General features: G+C 40.8%; 3 protein-coding genes across 12 annotated transcripts in view; 2 read left to right on the plus strand and 1 right to left on the minus strand.

Annotated features, from left to right (window-relative positions):
* The first annotated feature begins 1,524 nt into the window (after positions 1-1,524).
* Positions 1,525-11,014, plus strand: LOC133150157 (ERBB receptor feedback inhibitor 1). Its single transcript, XM_061272502.1, has 4 exons — positions 1,525-1,636; positions 5,382-5,493; positions 6,055-6,128; positions 8,022-11,014. The coding sequence occupies exons 2-4, from the start codon at positions 5,459-5,461 to the stop codon at positions 8,921-8,923; spliced, it is 1,011 nt and encodes a 336-aa protein (XP_061128486.1). The 5' UTR covers positions 1,525-1,636; positions 5,382-5,458; the 3' UTR covers positions 8,924-11,014.
* Positions 11,015-11,108: 94 nt separating this feature from the next.
* On the minus strand, positions 11,109-20,853 carry emc1 (ER membrane protein complex subunit 1). Its single transcript, XM_061272501.1, has 22 exons — positions 20,689-20,853; positions 19,778-19,905; positions 19,610-19,675; positions 19,447-19,540; positions 19,233-19,361; positions 18,800-18,926; positions 18,548-18,697; positions 18,316-18,483; positions 17,998-18,069; positions 17,803-17,901; positions 17,595-17,691; positions 16,813-16,929; positions 16,137-16,336; positions 15,460-15,609; positions 15,205-15,366; positions 15,008-15,127; positions 14,138-14,275; positions 13,768-13,941; positions 13,445-13,655; positions 12,509-12,593; positions 12,115-12,244; positions 11,109-11,751 (listed from the first exon to the last, which is right to left on the minus strand). The coding sequence occupies exons 1-22, from the start codon at positions 20,778-20,780 to the stop codon at positions 11,572-11,574; spliced, it is 2,889 nt and encodes a 962-aa protein (XP_061128485.1). The 5' UTR covers positions 20,781-20,853; the 3' UTR covers positions 11,109-11,571.
* Positions 20,854-21,720: 867 nt separating this feature from the next.
* The window catches only part of ubr4 (ubiquitin protein ligase E3 component n-recognin 4), a 40,913-nt gene continuing 40,204 nt past the window's right edge, over positions 21,721-22,429 (plus strand). For all 10 annotated transcript variants that reach the window (XM_061272490.1, XM_061272492.1, XM_061272493.1 and 7 more), the window contains exon 1: positions 21,721-21,880. In XM_061272490.1, coding sequence (XP_061128474.1) covers positions 21,756-21,880 — 125 coding nt within the window. In that variant the 5' untranslated portion in view covers positions 21,721-21,755. The remainder of the gene's footprint in view (positions 21,881-22,429) is intronic.

A 22,429-nucleotide genomic window follows, 5' to 3' on the forward strand; every position in this document is an offset into this window, starting at 1 on the left:
CAATTAGTTGTGGTCCAATTTGAAATTTGAATCGCAGTTGAATAGCGTTGCAACGTTCCAGATGTAACAGCCAATAAAAAAATGCCATGTTGTCATCACATGGGCTGTCGCAAAAAAAGTATCGTTTTGAGTATAAAGTGAGATCCAGTTGCCAAGCCGTAATGTACATAAATACTGTATACTGTATTACAGTAATATCATAATATATTTCTAATTTGTACAAACTGGTGTTGTTGGGTTTTTTTTGTGCAAACTGTTACAGAAATGCATGTGTGGACTCAATAAATTTGGGTGCTTATTGGCAAGAGCCTTTTGAATACGCACACACTCTCACAGTTACAGATCACAGCACGGTCCACAAAAGCACAATGTTGTTTGTGGTTCACTAAAAAGAGTAGCACCTCAAAAACAAGAACAGGGGTCTCCATTTGTCCATTGCCAGGGAATTGATACATGTGTAAGGCCTGGTGTGAGTCACCAACTGGATTTAATCCCCGATTGTCCAGGTTAGTCACAATGGTATGTAGTGGACATTATATGGATTGTGCCCCATCTATATCAATTAGTCTGAACCTAAAAAAGACTTAAATGCATTTAAATCTTTACTACACACCCAACCACCCAAAATAAACAAAATTAAAATGGAAGATTCAGATTCATCTGGTTAAAACGTAGGGGATCCTTGATTAAATGATGGTGATTCATATAGCGGTAATGTAACCAGAATTTGGAACAGGCTCTTGGTTATCAAAAAACTATGCTAAAGCAATACTGGTGTCAAAACTGCAGTAAATCAGTGTTTTTCAAACTTTATATACCAAATATTACCGAAAAATTATTATCTCTTCAAGTACCACAATCATCACCAAAATTAAAATACAGTAGTGTGGATGGCGTGTTCATCAAAAACAAGACAGGAGTTTTATCCTTAATGTTTTTTTTTGTTTTTTTTATAACTATGGAAAGCCACCATCTCAATATACGCACAATATGAAGACTAACATTTTAACGTAGAGAAATAAAAAAGAGCTGTACTGACACGATGATTCAATTCATACGCATCTCATATAACAGTTCAAAAAAAGGTCAAAGACAAAAATACTAATATACGTAAGTTAAAGATAACTCAAGAATTGGACTTAGTGGTACGAGTACCGCACTTTGAAGATCTCTGCAAAAAAAACGTACAAAACTATAATTTATTACTCATCAAGCCATGCCAGCAACGTTTGGTTGGAACAATTAAAGGCAGAATGTACCTGCGTATCCAACTGATGCAATCGAGTCAAGCCATTTAGCCTGTTTCAGCAATGACTCGTCCTTGGTCAAATGACAGAAGTATTTACTAGTGGTGCAATCAGAGTTTTTGCACGCCGGATGTGTGTGACGTCAATGTAAAAAAAAAAAAAAAAAAAGCTCCTAAATTGATGCTTTTTTGGTTGAACTTTTAAAGGAGCGTTTCTCCTTTAAGAAGATGCTGGGTGGAGTTTTGAGAACACGAGCGCATTTATAAAGAGACGTGCTGACGTCACTGAGCCACTGTGAGCGCACCTCGCACTGTTGTTGACGGACGATAATGCACATGGCTGCGTTGTGGATACGAACGAGAGATGGAGTAGAGACTGAATGACAGTCGGTGAGTACCCACGGCCGTTCGTAAGAATCTGAATTTATTCATTTTGAGTAGACCGCTGAACAATCGCCATTCAAATGGAAAGAGGCAAACTTCATTTTTCTTCAATTAAACTTCCTTAAGTAAATTTACCGTCAATTCAAACGTGTTTTCTCTCCTCGCTGCTGGTGGTCCATTACGTCTAATTTGTGTGTTATTAGCGTGAGAATGTGCTCTCATTTAATTTGTACTTTGAATGATTTGTACTCAGTTATTTCCCACCATTAAGAATAAATCATTACGCGACACGGGAACACAATACTTGCTGTTTTTCCATTAGATTTTTGTATATTTATGGCCGGAAAATGTTGTTCATACACAAATGTGCCGTACTCATGACGTTTTGAGGTTACAAACGTGTTATTAAGTACTTTGCTCAACGGAGTAAGAATGCAGAAAAAAAAATGCACACTCAGTTACTGTTGTATACCAACTGGTTTTCTTTAGCTTGTTTCGTATTCATGGCCTAGTGCTTTTCACTTTGAGTCACAATAAAGCTTTTTGTGACGAAATAACCGGTGGGCAGTGAGAAAAATCAAATGTTCAAGTATTCATTTGGTCTAACATTGCATCACTGGACATATTTACATATTTAGATTGCTCGACTTGCGGGGGAAACTCATTTCGAACTCTTGTGACCATAAGGGTAGGAAGCGCTCCCACTCCATCCTGTCCTCACTTGTGAACAAGACCCCAATATACTTCACTTGGGACAGGATCTCATCCCTGACCCGGGGATGTCACACTCGGCTGCAAACCGCTCCAGTGAGAGTTGGACATCACGGCTTGAAGAAGCCCACAGTACCACATCATCTGCTAAGCAGAGATGCGATACTGAACCCGCTCAATGAGCCTACAATTTCTGTCCGTAAAGGTTATGAACAGAATCAGTGACGTCAGTGCCTTGGCGGAGTTCAACTTTCACTGGAAATGAATCCGACTTACTGCTGGAAATGTGGACCAAACTCTGACATCAGTTGGCCTATTCAGCGGTTCGGTATCCCGTACTCTCAAAGCACCCTCAAAAGACCTCCACAGTCTAACGCCTTCCCCAAGTCTACAAAATGTGTGTATAGAGCTGGTCCACTGATCCACAGTACAGCCCCACAACATCCAGAGCCTTTAGGAACTCGAGGGAGATTTCATCCACCCCTGGGGCCTTACTACCGAGCAGCTTTTTAACCACCTCAGTGCTCAGATCAAATTGACTCGAAACGTAACAGGGTTAGTTGAGGGTAAAGAATTTCATGGATATTTTTTCCACATACAGCAAATTGGCTGTCTGCTCACACCGACGTTTCTTTCATTGTGGACTTCACATTTTCTCCCTGTGCTTGTGTAGGCTCTTTCCTGGTACACGGCCTTGCGTTTATTGACTCGACTCCAGAGGGTACGATGTGCTTATTTGAAGAAAGTCAGCTATTTGAAAGGAGGCCATTATATACTCCATTAACTTGCTTCGCAGAGACCATACTGATGTGTGTTTAGTTTGTCGGGTCTTATTAATGAATCTGCTTTTTTGTCAAATCAGTGTTTAAAGAATAAAGCATGAAGACAATGCCAAATAATTGATAATGTTTCACCAATATGTCAAACAGGTGTACTGCATGTTTTGTTTGTTAAGTCAAGGTTGGTCTAGTAACAAGTAACCCATCAGGATGTGTGCCAAGAATAACTTTATACATGGCTGTCATACTCATGGGGTGTGGGAGGAGGAAGACTCTTCCATCAGTAGAATAAGCTGTTCCCCTTTCACTTTGTCCCTCTTTTCATCATCTATCAGTAGAATAAGCTGTTCCCCTTTGGGGTTGTCCCTCTGTTCATAGCTTGGCTATATCCGCTGGTCTCCATGGTGTATCTTCTGTCCTCACCTCATGGGAGAGTTCACTTGCATTCTCAGGCCTGCTTCACCGCACTCCAAAGTGTCACAAAGGCCCATTTATAGCTGAGAGTGGCTCCATTCATGCATGCTGAGCCAACTGGCCGTACAATTCCTCCATCTCCGAGGCTCACTGAGCAAATTTGACGCGACTTGTTGTGGTTTTGTTTTTGAAAGGATGAAACAAAATCCAATTAGGTGCGTTTGTTATGCATGCTCTGGATGGTCTAACCCGCCAAACCAGTTGTAGGATTAATTAGGGTTGATAATTGCAGTGTAAATCCCAATTCAGTACATTATCAAATGTTTGCCCTCAGTGACAGTAGGCTCACGATGCAGCAAGCAACCGTGCAGATCGGTCATGTGACTGAAAAATGAAATAATTAAATGTGTCATAGAAATATTGAGTAATAATTTAAAATGGAGTATTCTACTGATTAATTCCACCAATTGGTAAAGCAGAGGTCAATATCAGATTAGGTTTCAACTTTTCCGTCGTCGAATTTTTTTTCGTTTTTTAATTAATCGTTGTTTGGCGACACTAAATGGCAGTTTGTCTATCACTAATACTGTACTGGATGAATTTTCAATTCCATTACAGAATGAATGGGTATGAATAAACATAATAATTCATTCGTGTTGCTTTGCGCAGTACTTTGTGTTGCTTCATTTTCCTGTCTGCACCCAATTAGTCATTCCGTTTTATGGGCTTGGATGACGTGGTGTTCATATTTTATTGTCCAATGTCACTCTTTTGAATACGCCCTGTGAATACTAACTTGATGTTAGTCTATTAGCGTACATACAGTACATGAGAGCAACGACTGCACATTTCCTGCCTTTTTCTCCCATACAAAAACAGCACTAATTAAAACATACAGTACTGTAGAAGTCAGGAAAAGGATTTTGACGGGAATGTGAGCACGCGTTGTTCGGATGTACCGCGTTGAAGCTTATCGTGGAGCATCACAGGAATGCTACACAATCAGCCACTGTTGTGAGGGCGGATACTGCGCGCTCTCATGGCCGGCCGGCCGGCCGGCCACACAGAGGAAGGAGGGCGGCGAGCGTTGCCGCTCGTCCTCCCACATCTGACCCGCTCCTTTTGCAGTTGTCCGCAGCCAGATGGCAGTAAGATGATTTGTTTTTGTTGTGACTCGCTCAGCGTTTCCCAAATACCTTCTGCGAGAGATCATTGATGTGCAGCTGAAATCATCCGATTCACTCTGGTGGTCTGATAATGATGTATTTACTACGTATAATGTATTTGTTGTTCATCTCTGCAGCCGATTCACAAATCTTGTCGTAGTACACGTTACATAAGAGGTTAATCTCAAATTGGACCCTCCAAAAAAATAACAAGTCATTCAAATCAATGTGTGTTTAAAGATAACCCTTCCTTTACTTGTTCCTCCTCATTTTCTTGTGAAATTACATCTGTACTTAACCTTTAGACGTTTTTGCTAACTAGATTTCCCATCGTTCCCCCACACCCATCATTGCTTCTTAAATCTCTTCTCCGGTGGGTGACGACACAAGGGGGCGCACATTTTCAATACAAATGGCAATAGTTGGATGTTTTTATTTTTATTATTCAAATAAGATGACGTTCGTGGATTGTGTAGTTCATCACAGTACTCCTGCAAGCAGTAGGGTAATTGCCGTTTATTGAGTTACCTTTTATTCGATGTGTCTTGTTTGTTTACGGAAACACAAGGACAATCATTTGAGCAAGTGATCTGATCTAACTCACACAAGTGCAGTAATTGAAATCGAAAGATGTCCTATCTGGACTTAGGGAATAACTCTGTTTCTGTTTCTATTCAACAGCACTGGTTGCGATGCAGCGATCATGAGTTAAATGGAAAGACCCGAATGTTTTCTGAGACAAGCCTTGCCGACACAACATGAGTGAGAACAACTGGGGACATGACTTCAGCAGGTACATGGATACGCAGCAAACAAGTTGATTGCAGGGCCATAATAGTTTGGAATTATTTATTATAGTTAGTTTTTAATTCATTCAGACTTATTTTCTTAAATACAGTTCTAGGTTGTTTTATTTAAATGTAGTTTTATTTTACTTTTGGAAAATGCTTCATTTTAGTTTACTTTATTAGTTTTAGTATTCGTATTTTACTCACATGACATTAAAAATGAACCTTGAAACACACAAATACTGTTCATCAACAAAGATGAAAACAAATGACATTTTTCCTATAATTATAGTTTTATAAATGTAACATTGTAGTTTCAGGTTTAATTCTTTTTAAAACATTCTAAAACCTTTTATTTAGTTAACAATTTGTTCTCAATAATAATTTGTTATTTTGTTAGTTTTCGTGAACTATTATAACCTCGGTTGGTTGAAATCCGGACGACATCACATTTCGTCATCCTCTCTCTGCTACATGTAATAACTCACTCAGAACGGGTTACGTGCACAAATGATTGACACGTGCGCAATTCTGTGTCGACTTCTCAACCCACGCTTGCTTTGCAGAGTGTGCTTGGGCCTGCCGAGCGGCCATGTGGAACACAACCTGACCGAGCAGCAAATGGTCCAAGATTGCAACCGTAAGTCTCCTTTATATTCGTCGAATATTATGTCTAGGCACATGAATATTTTGAATGAATACATCTTTGTTTAAAACTCGATTATTCTCTTATATAAAGGTTGTCATTGCCAAAATGCTAATTTGACCTCTTAAAAGAATAGATTTAGATACCAAGGTGGAAGTCTTCCAAATGTGCAACCTTTAGTGTGTACTATTTCTTTCATAGCAATTGCCTGTCCCCGGGTATGATGAATAAATTATAATACAGTGACGCCTTGAGACATGAGGTTAATCCATTCCACGACGTTTGTAACTCTAAAAACGTTGCAGTAAGTGAAATCCGCGATATCGAAATATGATTTATTTATATTTAAAAACACCCTAGGCCTGTTTTAATAACATTTGTGGCACTAAAAAGTCTTTATATTTCAACACTTTCAAATAATACAAACACATTTAATAACATAATGCCTTTAGAAAGAGCAAGAGCAATGGCTAATACAAAAATGTGTAATCTGTCAATTAATCTATTGATTAATTGAATAGGATCAAATCTTAATTACCATCCCTATATTGAAATCAGGAATTTTTTTTCAAATCAACAGTGCAGAAAATACACAAATTAAATTAATTCAAATGAATCCACATCAGGAAATAGGCAAAAATGTTGATCACTGTTTTCCAAAGTAAAAGCATTTTGAACTCAATAAATCTGCTTTCATGGAGAACTACAGAAATCTGAGAATATTTACTGCTCTCATGGTGAAAATCTGATGACGCAGAAAATTAAAATTAATCCAGGTATCTAAAAAATTCATCTATTATCAAAATAAATATCTACTAATTTCATAATCCATTGGTTGTCCATTTAATTGGCCGATATTAGCTCTTTTAAAATCGGCAAGAATCTGCCTTTTTTTTTGCGTTGAGACCAAAACATTTCATACTTATCTTTTCGATTAATCACCAGATTAAATTATTATTGAAATTTTATTCTTCCAGAAATTGGAACCGGCATAGGCCTCATAAAATCTACATCGTCTGTGCTGTAATTCTAATAGTAGTAACAGACATACTATGTATCTATGTACTGTATGTACGTATGTCGATTTTGACTAATTGAAAAGTCTGATTGTTAGGCTTGCGGTGTCTGTTATGGCTTGAGTTTAAGATGAAAACAAATATGGTGTTTTATGTGCTATACATAAGGCTGAACTAATATTATGATAGCTCATTCTTCAGATGGAGACATTGTTATTCTTCCATAGGCGAGATGATTGCGAAGCCAAGCTGTAGCGTTAGAAAGTCATGTAGTTGCTCAGCAGGCTTTGCGTGGACTGAGCGGTCTCACAGAGGGGACCCTATCAGCCCCCACCCCCACCCTCTTCCTGCCAGGTCACCAGCTGCTCCTGCCGTCTGGGCCACGTCGGATGTTTCCATAAGGAAAGTTATGGGAAGCTCTGTTAAGATAGTGGCCATTCTCTGCGTTAATCAGGGTGTTGTGGCTGATGTTTGACGACAAAGGTGACGGGTTAAGCGGTTGTTTTCTACGCGTTTGCGCTCCCTTTCCTGTTTGGACCTCCTCGGCACCTGCTCCCCCCTGCGTGTTTTGCCCCTTCCTGACCAATCACCAAGCTTGACTGAGGGATTACGTGTTCTTTGTCATCTTTCTTGCTCCGAGAGCCATTTCCTTCTAAGGAGGAAGCTGTGATAGCAAGACCTTGTACAGATAGGTCCGGCATTATTTGGACAATGACACACTTTTAATCGTCTTGTCCTACATCACTTTCGCATTGGAGCAAACAAGCTGAGCTCCGTTCGGAAGTTTACCACTATAAAAATAATTGCAGTCTCACAAATTGTGCAAGTTCAAGACATATTTTCAACTGTTATTTAATTTGTGCTTTCACAGCAAACCTCGTCCTACCAAAGTTTCCATCCTATTCTGATTCCTACTGCCTCCCATTGGAAAAGACACTTGGACCACATGAAGGAGACCAGGTGGTGCCTCATTGTTCTGCCCACAGATGGACAGTGTGTTGGGGCCCGCAGAGAGAAGCCAAACCATTGCCGCCGTTACCTGACCCTGAGGAGCTCATGTCCGACGAGGCGGCGGATAATGAGGTGGAATTCTTCACCAGCGAGCGACGCCCACTTTTGCCCAAAAGCTGCCCTAAAATGGTGTGCGGGAGCAGAGGTCAAGTTAATGCCGCCTATCAGGGAACAGCGTCACAGCCTGGGAACTCCGCCTTGGCCTTCTCCTGGCCTGGCAGAGAGGACAAATCAACAAGCAGAGAGGTCGAGCTCGGCGCTTCAGTTTCCCTGGCAGACAACCAGCAGGATACATTGTGGAGTAGACATGCAGACCATAAACTCAACTGCTTCACCTCCTCAGCCATCCCTTCTGAGAAGCCCCAAATTCCTCCTCGTATCCCAATCCCTCCAAAAACCTACCTTAAGACTGCGGCTGGCGAGGATAAGCCACCCAAAATCCCTCCAAGAGTCCCACTGGTGCCCCCGTGCCCACCACGTTCCCCGAGTCCCAAAAGCCTCCCGATTTACATCAACGGCGTGATGCCGGCTACACAGAGTTTTGCTGCTAACCCGAAATATGTGAGCAAGTCGCTGCTGAGCGAGAGGGCGCCTTCGGTGGCTCAGCTCACTCCTTGCATCGTTCCCATTTTGAAGGACGGCAGACAGGCCAGCGCCACGCACTACCTTCTTCTCCCGCCGCGGCAAAAGACATTGGCGGACAGACGAGGGCGACTCTTGAGTGAACCCGCCAGGTTGGGAAACGGATGGCAGAACCGTTAAACTCCTATGAGCCTGACTTATGTGGCGTTCGCAAAACAGACATGGAAGTTGATCTACCGACCAAGCCTTTGCCAAACAGATATAGCTGCGCAATTCGGGTCAAAACAGGCAAAACACAGTGAGAAGTTGATGCAAATAGTCATTTCGCACATTCAATATGATTCCTCAAACCTGAAACAAATATTTCTGTCTTTAAATACAGCGTTTAAAAGGCGGGTGTAAACCAAGGACCATTGTGGCGAGGTGTTGGCAAAGTGAAAGGCGACGAAAGGAATGGATCTTTTCTCACTCGTGAACATTTCTGAAATGCGTCTATTCTGCTATGCAGGTTTCAATACAATACATCCAATTCCCAAGCTTTATGAATTAATAAAATCAAACAAAACATGGCTTCGATACGATTGTAGGCTTTCCTAAAATAAGACCTTTAAATTCTGCAGTCCTAAATCGGTTGTTCTCCACCACTCTTAATGCGTTCCCAGTTACACCGCCATCCTCATGGATCATGCTCACCAAGAATGCATGTAATCTTTTACACCTACGCTATTCGGGAGCTTAGTCAATTAAGCCATAGGAGTTTTAAAAGGAGAAAATGGTCGCTTGAACCATTCCTTTAGCTTAGAAGCTTCCGGCTGTGAAATATGGCTAAATAGTGTAACATAATAGTAGCTCACTGCGGAACCTTCAAATGGTTAGCCCGGACATGTTTTGTTTTGCCAGGCGTTTTGTAGATGAAATCAATGGGCTGATAGGGTACACCTACTATTAATTGGTATCATCTGGCAACTGCTTATAACTGGTTATTTGTGGCCTGCCACAAATGGTGAACATTCATTATTAAATGCCCCCCATTGCCGATAAATGCCAGAAGGTGGTGGCAAAACCGTACTTTCCATTAGACAGGGCTACGGCCTGACTAAATGAAGTTCCTTCACCTCATAATACAGTGCCAAACCACCCCATACATTAAGACGTTTTTATTTTCTCAGGAAATATTACCCGAGCATTTATAAGCAGAAATATTTATTTAGCAGTTTTTAAATGGCGTTGGAAGAGCACAGTACACCGACACGATAGCATCAGTAGGATGTGTCCTTAAACAAGACTGACTGAAAGTGTGACAAGATCCACAAGCTGAATTCATGTGCCTTATCTTTTAATAGTGAAATATTTTTCTTTAAAAAACAAACAAAAAATGTTAACAGCACTGTGTGTTTGTCTGTTGTTTCTAACATTTTGCCAATGATTATTAGTACAGTATTTGCTCCAGGTCAACCTGGAAATCCTCTTAACATTCCAGTATTCTCTCTCTCGAGTTGTAGGATTTAGTTGCCTTGTCGTTCCTGAGGAACTTCCTTTGGGGACAATATTTTATTCCAGTACTCTGTAACGTTCCAATGACAAAACATGCTGCAATCCAAACAGAGCAGATTCTAAAATACGCTATGTAGTGCACACTTAAATGTGACCATATAATTACTGTTTCAACAAGCTGGGCTTGTGTCAGACGTCATTCCATGTTTTAAATTTCTTTAAGATGCTGCTTGAAATTCTATGTACGTATTTATAATATCATTCATTATGACGACTGATTGAACAATGAACACAACAATGGCACAACACAGCCCTAATTTAGTGTCTTATTTGTATCCATAAATCGTTCCATTACGTCTGTCTTTTAGCTCTGGTTATTGTAAAATCGCAAAAGAAGAATCAGTGGAACATTTACTACCAACAATAACTGATTTATTTTCATGAGGTTAACTGACAAAAGTTTGTCATAGCAAAAAAATCAAAATATGAAAGTCATTTTAAATTATGCAAACATTGCAATTCTTTTCTCAACAGTGTCCAGTGAACACAACGGGCACATATAATTTGTATTTGTCAAATCAGCAAAAACACAGTACACTACCTACAGTGTGTATGCGTTTGTGTTCATATGTGCGGATGCGTTGGGCATGATGTTACATTTCCTCCTGAGAGGATCAGTGCGGTGTTTACAACCTTGGTTACACTGACAAGTTTCACATTCTCGAGAAGGTTATGTGTCCACCTCAGCCACAGTATAAAATGTTTGGAAATTATGTGGTTGTGTAAAAAAAAAAAAAATCATTTATTTATAAATAACTTATTAATTAAACTTGTGTGAAGAACTTTTTTTTTCTCTCCACCCAACACAACATACAGTGGTACCGTGCCTTTAATTCTACAACTGGATGAGACATTTTTAATGGTTAGCATACAGCTTTACACACAGCAGGGCGACTGCCCTGAGGAAATAAACGTTTCACCTGGTAGTGGTGAAAAATGTTAAGATTGAAATGGCTGCTTCGGGGAGGTTAGGGATTCATCCTCCACTTACATTATTTGTAGCAAGTTAATATATTCAAGTAGATGTTCTTTTTGCTAGATTTCATCAAAACATGGCACAAAAAAAATCCTCCATTATGCCTTCATTGTCCTTCAAATAAGTTAAAAAAACACATAAAAACCTTAATTCATTTTTCACCTACCACCCTCCCCTCCCTTACCTTTGCAGTTCTCTACGGGCGTTTTTTTTTTACCTGACGGACGTCTTCCCGTGCTAAAGTCAAATGTGCAGCGTCCAGGCTGTTTTTGAACTGGGGACGCAGCCAGCGAATGCTTTACCGCCAGGCCCTGTTGAGCAGCTTGACTTCGGCCAACCGCTTGCTGATCATTGTGGCAAAGAAGAGTGCGAACAGCACACTGCTGATCAGCATGTAGTCATAGTCATCTTTAAGCACATCAAATTGTTTCGAGGGATAGACGCGGGTTTGGTAGATGTCTAGACCGTAGGCCACCACCTGTGGGGGTCAAGGAGCACATTTCACTATACTGTTGCACAAAGGTAGTACTTTAGCTCTGTACTTAAGTAAAACTACAGATACTTGTGTAACAAAACACTGGTAAAGGTGGTACTGATTCAATTCCTACAATACAACCTGAAGTGTAATTGAGAACAAAAGTCAAATGTAAATTTTGCGTGAATTACAAACAACACCTGTTACTACTACTTGGCATAATGAGAAAGCATGAAGTAGAAAGTACAGATAAAAGTCAGCCGAAAACTAAATACTCACATAAAAGACAGACTTTATAAATCTGTATAACATTCCTTCCCACCAGTGGTGCTGCCTGAGAACAAACACTCAAAAGGGCAGACTCACCAGACACGTGGACTCCAGTCCAGACGGGGCAGTGTATATTCCTCGCACTCTTGAAACCGATTGATTGTAGTTGACAAACCATTCTGTGCGGATGATCAACTCTGGAGCGTAAGGGATCAGGTTCTCCTCCCTGGACATTAACGCAAAGTATGGAAACAAAAAACTTTGTAGTTTAAAACAAAAAACAACAACTCTAAGTTAATTTTATTTCATTAAGATTTACTTTAATTTTCATTGTTTTGCTAGTTTTCATTCATTGTAGTTGCTCTTTATAGAGGGAAAGCTGGTAAATTACACAACCATCTACTTTCTATAGCACTTGTCCTCTGCAGCTAACATGTTGAAGCACTCAACTGCAAAAAAAACAAAAAGCATGTCAAACAGAAGTGCTCACCGACTCTGCTCAGATATTATTTCAGGCCTCCGAGGGTCGAGGAACATTTTGGGTAATGATAAAATTCCTCCTGACGGCAAGCCAACTGTGGGGGAGAATAAGTGATGAAATTTGCTATTCATAAAAAAATAGGACTACCGTTTTTTTCCATGTATAATGCGCAAAATTTTTGAAGAAAATCCTGTCACGGAAAGTTCTTTACAACGTCACTTTCCTCTCTTTTCATTTTAACCTAACTGATCGCGGTGGTGCCTTTCTGGGCAGGCAGAGAAATCAACGCCAACAAAAGTCAAGTTTATTTATTTCAAAGAAAATACATCCAGCCTAGTTAAGAAATCACCAGAAAGATCACCATGACAATTGTGAATAATAAATAAATAAATATATATATTATATATATTATTATTATTATAATAAATAATTGTGATAAATAACTGGAACATCACTCAAATATTGGTGATCCCGTTGAGAGTCTCACATATTTCTTCGCTATCGAGTTTGCTACTGCATGCGCAGTGATACTGACCGGCAGAATAACATCCGGTTGTTACCAAAGATGATTTTTTTTTTCTGAAATAATTTTACGTTTACGGACTTAAGTAACCCGGCCGGGTCATACCAAAGACTATAAAAATGGGACCCATTGCCTCCCTGCTTGGCACTCAGCATCAAGGGTTGGAATTGGGGGGGTTAGATCACCAAATGATTCCCGAGCGCGGCGCCGCTGCTGCTCACTGCTCCCCTCTCCCCCAGGGGATGGATCAAAATCACACGGGGATGGGTCAAATGCAGACGACAAATTTCACCACACCCAGATGCGTGTGTGATGATCATTGGGACTTTAAAAATAAAAATAAAAAAGTCAAAATTTGGGTGCGTATTATACATGGGGGCGCATTATACATGGAAAAAAACGTTAATTTCATCAGAACTCACTGAGCAGATGGCGGCTTGTAATGCCTTTCTCGGTCAGCGTGGCCTCCATGGTGGAGATGGACGAAGGGAAAATGTAGGACTGCTGAAGCACTTGCGGGGCGTGCGGCCGATCCAGAGAGCTGAACACAGTGCTATTGTACAGCTCCATTCCCTCGTACAGTTCGATGACTGAAAACTCGTTCCTGCGAGACTTGGTGCTCCAGTATTCATACTAGAAATGAGCAAAATGCAATCAACGCTGACAGAGCCCTTTTAGACAAAGGCTACAAAATGGGATCTTAACAACTCAGAGGAGATACAGTTACACATACAGCAAGACTTACCACGACCCAGTTTTCAGAGTGCACCACATGAACCGGCCCTCTGGCCCTCCTCTGAACTGCCTCGTGGATAATCCGACCGGTCACGCCATCAAGCAGCAAAATGCCAATAAAACTTCGTTCTTGGTGTGTGTCCGTGCTCTCAGTCACCACCGCCAGTAGATTGGGGTTCAGGTACTATGGTACGGAGAAAGAATCACAACAAATTGTAAATGTTGTCCTTCGATCAGTAGGGCAGGGTCCTCATACCTCATGAATAAAACAGGATTACTGTATTCATAAACCCCGACTATTGATTATAAAATCTTGGTGGAAATCCTTCTGACCAAACATGGCCGGCCGGAGAAAGGTACTGTATTATTTTTGCTCTTACCTTATAAAGGACGCTGCGATCTCCCATGACACGGCCCTGGGAGTGTACATGCTCATTTTGTCTTTTCCCTTTGATCGAGACAATTTTCTGCACCTCTGTGGGGATAATCACCTCCCAGATTAGCTCAGTTGACAAATCCTAAGGGTGCAAAATTAATTGTGTGACGACATGGTCATGCGTTGGGTAAGGTCAGTTTAGATGAATACTAACAAACAATTAAAAAACGTCATAGCTGGGCAAATGAATAGCATCTGTGTCACAGCCAATGTTAGCTCTGCTTTAAGATCAGACAAAATCATCTTTTGTTGGCCGATTTGACTTCCTACACATGAGACAATGAGACAAAGATAATGAGACCCCCACAAACAAACAAAGAAACTCGACCGATCTCGGTCTCAGTAGTAAAGTTTAAAAAACAAAAAACAAACTCAAGTTAGCCTAAAAGAATCCATAATGTAACGGCTAATCAAACGCAAATTTTAGCACACCATATGCAACGTAATAGACGCGCATATTTTCTTTATCATGTGCAAGAAATGACTAATATTACAGCATCGTACTGAAGAGTTGTGACAGTCTTCTCTCTACCATGTATAGACGTATTACAGTGCCCCCATGTGGCCAAAGCCCGCACACACCAGAAGAAGCTGCACAATGGCAATGAATTAGCAATGATGCACAAACTGCTTAATTCTATAAATTCTATAATATATTGCTTCCAGTCAAAAATCAAAAGTCGCTAGTCCCTTTATTGAAAAATTGCATAAGGTCACCGAGTATAGTAACTAAGTACCATAAATGAAAAAAAAAAAGATGAATCACCCAGCCATAAGAGCCTTGGACAAGTTCAGTAATACAAAAGTCACTTACCGTTCGCAGCCTATATCCAGACAGGGTCCCCTTGCTGGAATCCACCAGGTAGAAGAATATAGAAGCAGCCATTTCCTGGAGCTGCTGCAAGACATTCTTTGTGGAGGGAAAGGCAGACACCTGTGATTTAAGAAAAATTGTTTTGACTCCATTGCCACAACAGCAGGTTGTTTATTTGTGCCATTGTGCAGTGTGACCTTATACTGGTCGTCGACAAGCAGTAAGACTTTAGCGTAATCCTGGTCCATGAGTGGAAGCAATAGTGACTGAAGTATTGGCTGAGGCAGAGCAGGTGGGGCAACGTGGCTCTTCTTCCCGAAGATGGGGTTGAATACATGGAGTGCTGTCAAGCCTGTGTCCTGGTTGGTAAACAAAGCCCAAAACAATGATAAGCAGGATAGATTTGATAAATATTCAAATGTTCCTTTCTTTGGGATCTTGTGCTGGCATACCTTGTTTTTGATGAGCAGTGTGCACTGAGGGGGGTGAGGGAAGTGGGCAGTAGTCCGTTGCACCATAAGTTTGAAGGCTGCGTTTGATGGGACGTTCTCCAGGTAGTGTCGCCATAAAATAGTACCCGTCTTGCTGTCAATGCCAAAAAGCTGAAGAGCAGAGAAGAGGACGCTGATCATCATCCTCCAAAATATTTAACCATCAGTGAAAATGTCAAATAGCAATCTGACGTTTTGGTGCCACAGACCGGTTTCACAGTCATAGCGATCAGTGCGTAGTTTTCACGAGTAACCCAATGTTGCCCACGTTTTACTGCAATTCACAATTTGAACAGCATCGTATATATTATTGATTTAAAAAAAACATATTTGGAAGTGCAGCAGGCCTTGAGCCACATTTTGAGGGAATGACAGAAACAAATAGAACTAAAAATCAAAAATACAAGTCACTGAATGGAGCAGCTGTAATTAATGGGAGGAAGTCCCATCTTGGGGTCATTTGAAACAATGACACACATTGTCTTCTGTCCAATCTACTCAATGTTTTGGAGATCACTGCAGAAACATCTGCTGCACAAATAGTATTTTGCAAACGGATTTTTTAAAGGCCTAGTTGCATCACGGTCACACACTGTATAACATAAGCATAAAACAAGAATCAAAAGACCGTGGCGTACCTTGCCAGATGCGGTGACCATGACCATCATTTTTTGAAGGTTGAATTCATCTCTGGACAGCGTCTCAATGCTCACGTCATTTTTAACTTGGCTGTGAGGTTTGCGTGCGTCGTAGAAGAGCTTCCAGAGATGAGCGATCCAGGTTTGCAGGAGAATGAGCTGGGAGGAGAGTCGCTTCAGCACCATTGACAGCAGACCATCTTGACAGGAGTGTAAGCGAAGAATGCAGTCGGTGTTTGATATAAGCCCTGCAGTCTCTCATGTAAACACTGGATTTACATTATAAGGGTCAAGTGACAATTGACAATTTGCTATTAAGGGTTACCAATTTCACATACTTTATGGCAATGTAGATGTGAAAATATCACATGAAATCAGATATCTTCAGATTACAATTGGCATTTGGGCAGGCAGTGTAAATTCAGCCTGTTTGACCTCATCAGATTAGCAGACGACAGCTTGGAGAAAAATGTGAGGAGAAACAAGACTAGAAGACGAGCAAAATAAAGGAAATCTAAAATAATTACAAGGGCTGAGACATTTTCTTTTTACCTTGAATGGCTGAATCCAAGTGCAGCAATAAAATGGATAGAAAGAGAAAAAGTGAAGCTAAAAGCAACAAAGTGATTGCATAATACAACCCTGCAGGGTTGATGCTACAAAAGGAAACATTTACCAGCCTTTTTGCCGAATTCACCCTCCAGCTCGGCCTGTGTTCCCGTGAGGGGTAGATCCACCATTTCCATGGTCACTACGTCTGACAGGGACTCCTCTCTGGTCCACATGACACGCCCTGAAAACAGACACACTTACTGGTTGGTCTTTTAAAGTGACAGAGCTGAAGGCAAAAGTTAGGCTACACTCCTGATCTGATTTGATTCATTTGAGTTTATTTGTCAGAATGATTTATTTTATTTTTTTATTTTTTATTTTAAATGCTTTCATAATTGACAGCTCATCCCTAATAACCACAACTGACAATTCAATCGATTAGTCGTCAGCTTCTAAACCGAGCTTATATCAGATACCGTATGTTGATTCGTTGACACCCATGTCTTTTACTAGGCTTTTTAAAGCCCTACACACAGAAAGTCAAAACTCATCGGTGTAAGGACAGAAGGATGGCGACCCCAAATGGTTTCGTTGATAATGCAAAATATTTTTTTATCCTATTACTTTATCATTACATGGGATAATCAGTAGAAAGCAGAAAAACATGGGCGAATGATGCCTCCTCTAGCGTTGTCTTGAGGCAGCGTACCCTAAACTTGTTTGTACAGAGAATTTAACCGAATTAAAAACCGTCAAGCTGGTTCATAAATGTTAACCACTATATTACTGCTATGATTTAATTACTGCAAACAATGCTTCTTTGTTCATTTACCTATGGTGTTTTATTTACATTACCTTAACCAAATAGCAGCATAGGACTCCGCCCCTTATTCAAAGCAACGTTACCTGGCTGTTGCATGAAGCTTAGTGCGTGATCTTGAGTCTGCAGCATGATCCTGTAGCCAACAGAGTCGTCTTTTTTCAGGAACGTCTGAATGTACATCTGAAAGACAGAACGGAAACAATGACAGCTTTAAGGTTCATATGAGTGACTCAGCGGAGAGGACAAATCCGAGGACTGCCCAGAACCTGTCTTTGAAAAACATTGCCTCACCTTCGCTGGTTTGCCAGTATTGGGATCAATATTAACATTCAATGTTGTGTCGAGAAGTCTGCGTCCAGTTTCTGCACTGAACAAGTTAACGGTGCAAGCCTAAAAAAGGGAAAAAAGGAAAAATCTGAATTATTTAGCAACGACACCATCAGATTGCAATTGCAGGGAGGATATTCAAATGACAAGTGAACTCACAGTTTTATTTTTTGGTGACATAACTGCAACGACGGTTTTATCTCCAGTGGTGGAAAATGAAGCCAACATTGCCTGTAAATCAAGACAAAAGTGACGGGTCTCAACTCTTTGAAAAGGGGGCAGATAAAAATTATACAATTTCAGTTTCTCCACAGTAAATTATATTTGTTTTGTCAAACCGAAGGCGGGAGGGATGAAAGATATCCCTTCTGTCGTTGATGCCTATCTTAAATAATCACTCATTAAATACTTTTCAATAACTTACTATAACTGACGATTCAAAGATAAAGACTACGGTGCTGCAGGTTTCTTACGTACAGGCTTGAAATCCCTCAGTGTGACTATCAGTCCATTGTTGAGCTGAAGGAGCAGGTAATGGTCGGGACTGAGCTGAAGGAGGAACTCAGTGAGTGGGCGTCGGGACGGATTGGGCTGGGTGTAAACCAACACTGGACGAAAGTCGGGCGAAACATCAAGTCCCAGTGACTACGGATAGGAAAACAGTTTTAACAATATGAGACCATGGAGAATGTTTTATTCAGACAAATACCTGCAAAGAGATTTGCGTCATCTGTGACTGTGCATGAACATCAAGTGTGTAGAGAGAGGCTGTGGAGGCATCCACGCACGTCAATATTCCCTGGCCGACCATGGCACAGCTGGCTTGCAAGTTGGACAGCCATGGAGCTTCCACTGAAACCTCAACAAGCAAACAAAGAAATTCAATCAAAACGCTTGCGACATTGCCCGGGTATCACCGACGAGCGGTTTTCCACAAAGGCGAACATTCATTTGTGAATACCTGCTTTATTATCTCTCCATCTTCCACACTATAAGTCACAATAGCAATGTGGGAATGAGGCACAACTCCCAGTACATACACTTCGCCAGTTCCTCCAGAATACACAAACTGGTAATCTACTGTCTCGCTGGAAAGACGTGGGGGGAAAAAAAGCTTTAGTTTCCAATCCATAATGCAAATGAAGCACCGCCTAGCTCTATTTTCCAATTATTTTTGTTAATATTTTGAAGTTCATGTTAGGGCTGAACGATTTGGAAAATAAATCGAACTGATTTAGATATGATTTACTGTCCCATTAGACGGGTCTTTGGTGACATCTTGGGACATTACAGAAAGAAACACTAAATACAGTGAACACCGGTTTATCACTGTGCTCATCGGGTATCAAAGTATCAAGGCATTTTATATGGCTATTAAAAATTGGAGCGCTTACCTATCTGGAAGATTCTCAATCCACTTTTGATGGCCATTAGACAGATAATGAAGGGACAGGGCAGTTTTCTTTAAAACAGCCACATGCTTAACTACGTCTTGCTGTCCAACAAAACATGCCGCCTGGAAACTGGAAGGTTGAAGAAAAACAGACATCGCTCGACAACAGAATGGACAATGGCGCACTGACTAGCATAAGTCAGGTGGTCTCTCACCTGCCAGAATCCAGGACATTCTCCCAATTCAAACCACCAACATTTATATCCCAAGAACGCAGGATACGGCCGTTTCCCACCACAAGCACAGTATCTGGTAGATGAAATCAATAGTTCAGTAAACACTACCACTCAGAGTATCCATAATGGTTCACAAACTCACCTTGTCCATGATGCAGAAGAGCATTAATGTTTCCCTCCGGCCCATTCTTATCCACATGTCGCCAAACTGCGAGTAGGAGACATGATATTAAGCCCTCACAAAAAAGAGCGACTTACCACATGAACAAGTACATGTATGTTACAATTTACACACCAAGAAAATACTCACAAAGTTCTCCAGTCCTGGTGTTCACTGCAGCAAAAACATTTTTCTCAGTTGCCATTATCACCTTTTTGGATGACTGCAGGTGTGCATCAAAATGGGCAAAGCGGACGTCACCAACATACTGCTGCCTCCTGTTTATAGAGAAATGAATATGGTCTGTTTTGAGTGGTATATATATGTTGAATATGTAGTCCAATAAAGGGGACTAGGTTCTAGCAACTGATAAGTTCAGGCAAAATGTCAATTTGAAGCGCTATTTAAACAGTGTCTCCAGAGCCCTTCAGAAGGAGCATATACCCCATATATAGTGCTTACAGTGTTCCTGCTGCACTGGCCTGTATTTATTTATATATATATATAGTGCTTACAGTGTTCCTGCTGCACTGGCCTGTATTTATTTCTTAAACTACTGATGTTGTGCTTTCCAAAAGATAAGATAAACGTTGTTGATGCTTCATTTGATATTTTCCTTTATTTAATTTTTTTTTAATTCAATAATGCATCTGCCTAATAAAATAAAACTGCATCTAATTGAAAAATATTAAAATTAGAGTATGTATTGTAGAACATTAAAAACAGTACCACTCGGTAAACATAAAAATTGCATCTGTTTGTAAAAATGTCAAGTTATTTTAGACACGTGAAAATATTTTTTCACACATAAGTCCTGCAATATCGCCACGAGATCAAACTAAAGGGTAAGATTCATGAATGACATCCAAAAAAAGCAGCAAATACTCTAATGCCAGCAGTGTTCTACGAACACCTGTATTTTACATTTTCTTTCATACAATGTGACGTCCACTCCTAATTCAAAGACAGTTGACGGTGCACAGACGCACCCTAGCAGGTGTTAGCATTAGCATGTCTAAGACAACTTTTGAAAGCGCACGCCATGGAATGTTAGTTTTTACCAATCGAACTTTCCCACTTGATCCTCAAACACGGCCTCAACGGCGAAGCATAACATAATCACTTTGAGCAGCAACAAAATGAGATGAGACATTGCCACAGTCAATTGCGCCGCACTGGCCTGCACTCTTCAGGACAGGCAGCAGGAAGTTGGTTGGTTTCTCTTTTCCGCTTCGTCTCGTGAGACCCTGCTGCCCCCTATAGCTTGGAGACTTTGTTGTCACTAACCACACAACGCATCGATTGTAAAACAATTAATTAGGCACACTACACATCATAATCGGGCTCCGTCAATACAATTCCAGTGATATCGGAACGCTCGCAAGCCTCTTCTAAACGCCAAATTCAAGTCAGCAGCACACTTGCCTTTTTTGTACAGCTCATATGAAATTGGATTGAAATAATGGGACCAGCACGTTCGTTTTAAAAGCGTATAAGGGACGTTTTTCTCCAACGATTGCCATTTTCAGTTGTTAAATTGGTATGAATTTGAAAAAAAAAAAAAAAAGAAAATCCAGAATTCTTTTTTCAGACTGGCCAATATAAATTTGTGGGAGGAAAACATAAAAAATAAGAAATTGACCAAATTTGGAGATGTGAAATTTCCATCCAAGAATGTTGTTTTGGGTTTTCACTGTAAACACACAGGCGGCTGTGAGACTAAGGTTAAATATATGTTTATAATCTTGTAAATTTAATGTTGCCATTCAACGTGTCCACCCAGTCATCGTTGTTGAGTGACGTCACATGGAGTCCCTCTACCCACCCAAGTTATCCCTACGTAATAATTACTGCTGTTATTTCGTTGTAACTTGAGACATTCGATTTGTACGTTGTATTGGCAAGATAATATATTTAAAAACCATCAAGGTTGGCCGGACAGAAACACATTTAACGCAATAGCTCACGTTTTGTGACGTGAGTTCGAGGGTTTAAGTGTAAGAAAGAAAATGTCGAAAGACCGCAACGAGTTTGGCGTGAGGCGTTTACGGGCTGATAGCGCCCCCTGTGAAGTTACGCATTCGGTTTCTTCTTGCCCTAACTAGATTTTTTTCTATGGGATTTCAAGATGGCGTCGAGCGGAGGAAATGGGGAACACGAATGGACAGCGGCGGTGCGGCCGCTTTTATCGGCATCCTACACCGCATTTGAAATAAAAGAGCTACCGCAGCTTATCGGATCCATTATTAACAGGTGAGTTGCCGCGTGTCAGTGCGTCGCGGCTCCGCGTTTGCAAGAACACCGGTCGTATCCATCCGGGAGTGCGCTGGCATGCTAACTTGCTAACCTAGCTTGGCTAGTGAAACTGGATGTGGAAGCGTCAGCCTTTGCTTAGCTAATGTTAGCGACTAGGCGGCTATTTGAGCTTAACTTGGATTGGTATCAAGTCAGCTGCTGGCGTTAGCAAACGTAACAACAGCACTTATCTAAAATGCGTTTAAGGTTAACCTAAGCGCTATATAATTTTTATTCAAACCATGGTACGCTGTTAGGCACGAGCATATTTGTGCGTGTTCTAGTATATATCTTTGTAACGTAATGGTGAAATGTTACAAAAATCTGCTTCATCATTAGCTAGCTGACCAAACATTACTAATCAAGCTAGCAAATGGGCCTGTTGGATAACGTGACGAGGAAATGATCACATACATCGCAGTTTAGCGGAAAAATATGGTTTTGAAAGTCGAGCAAGTCTTAACCCAGACTAGCCCGATTGCACTGTCGTGAGTTCAGCATGTTATC

This window comes from Syngnathus typhle, linkage group LG2, assembly GCF_033458585.1.
Source record: "Syngnathus typhle isolate RoL2023-S1 ecotype Sweden linkage group LG2, RoL_Styp_1.0, whole genome shotgun sequence".
NCBI classification, from domain to species: domain Eukaryota; kingdom Metazoa; phylum Chordata; class Actinopteri; order Syngnathiformes; family Syngnathidae; genus Syngnathus; species Syngnathus typhle.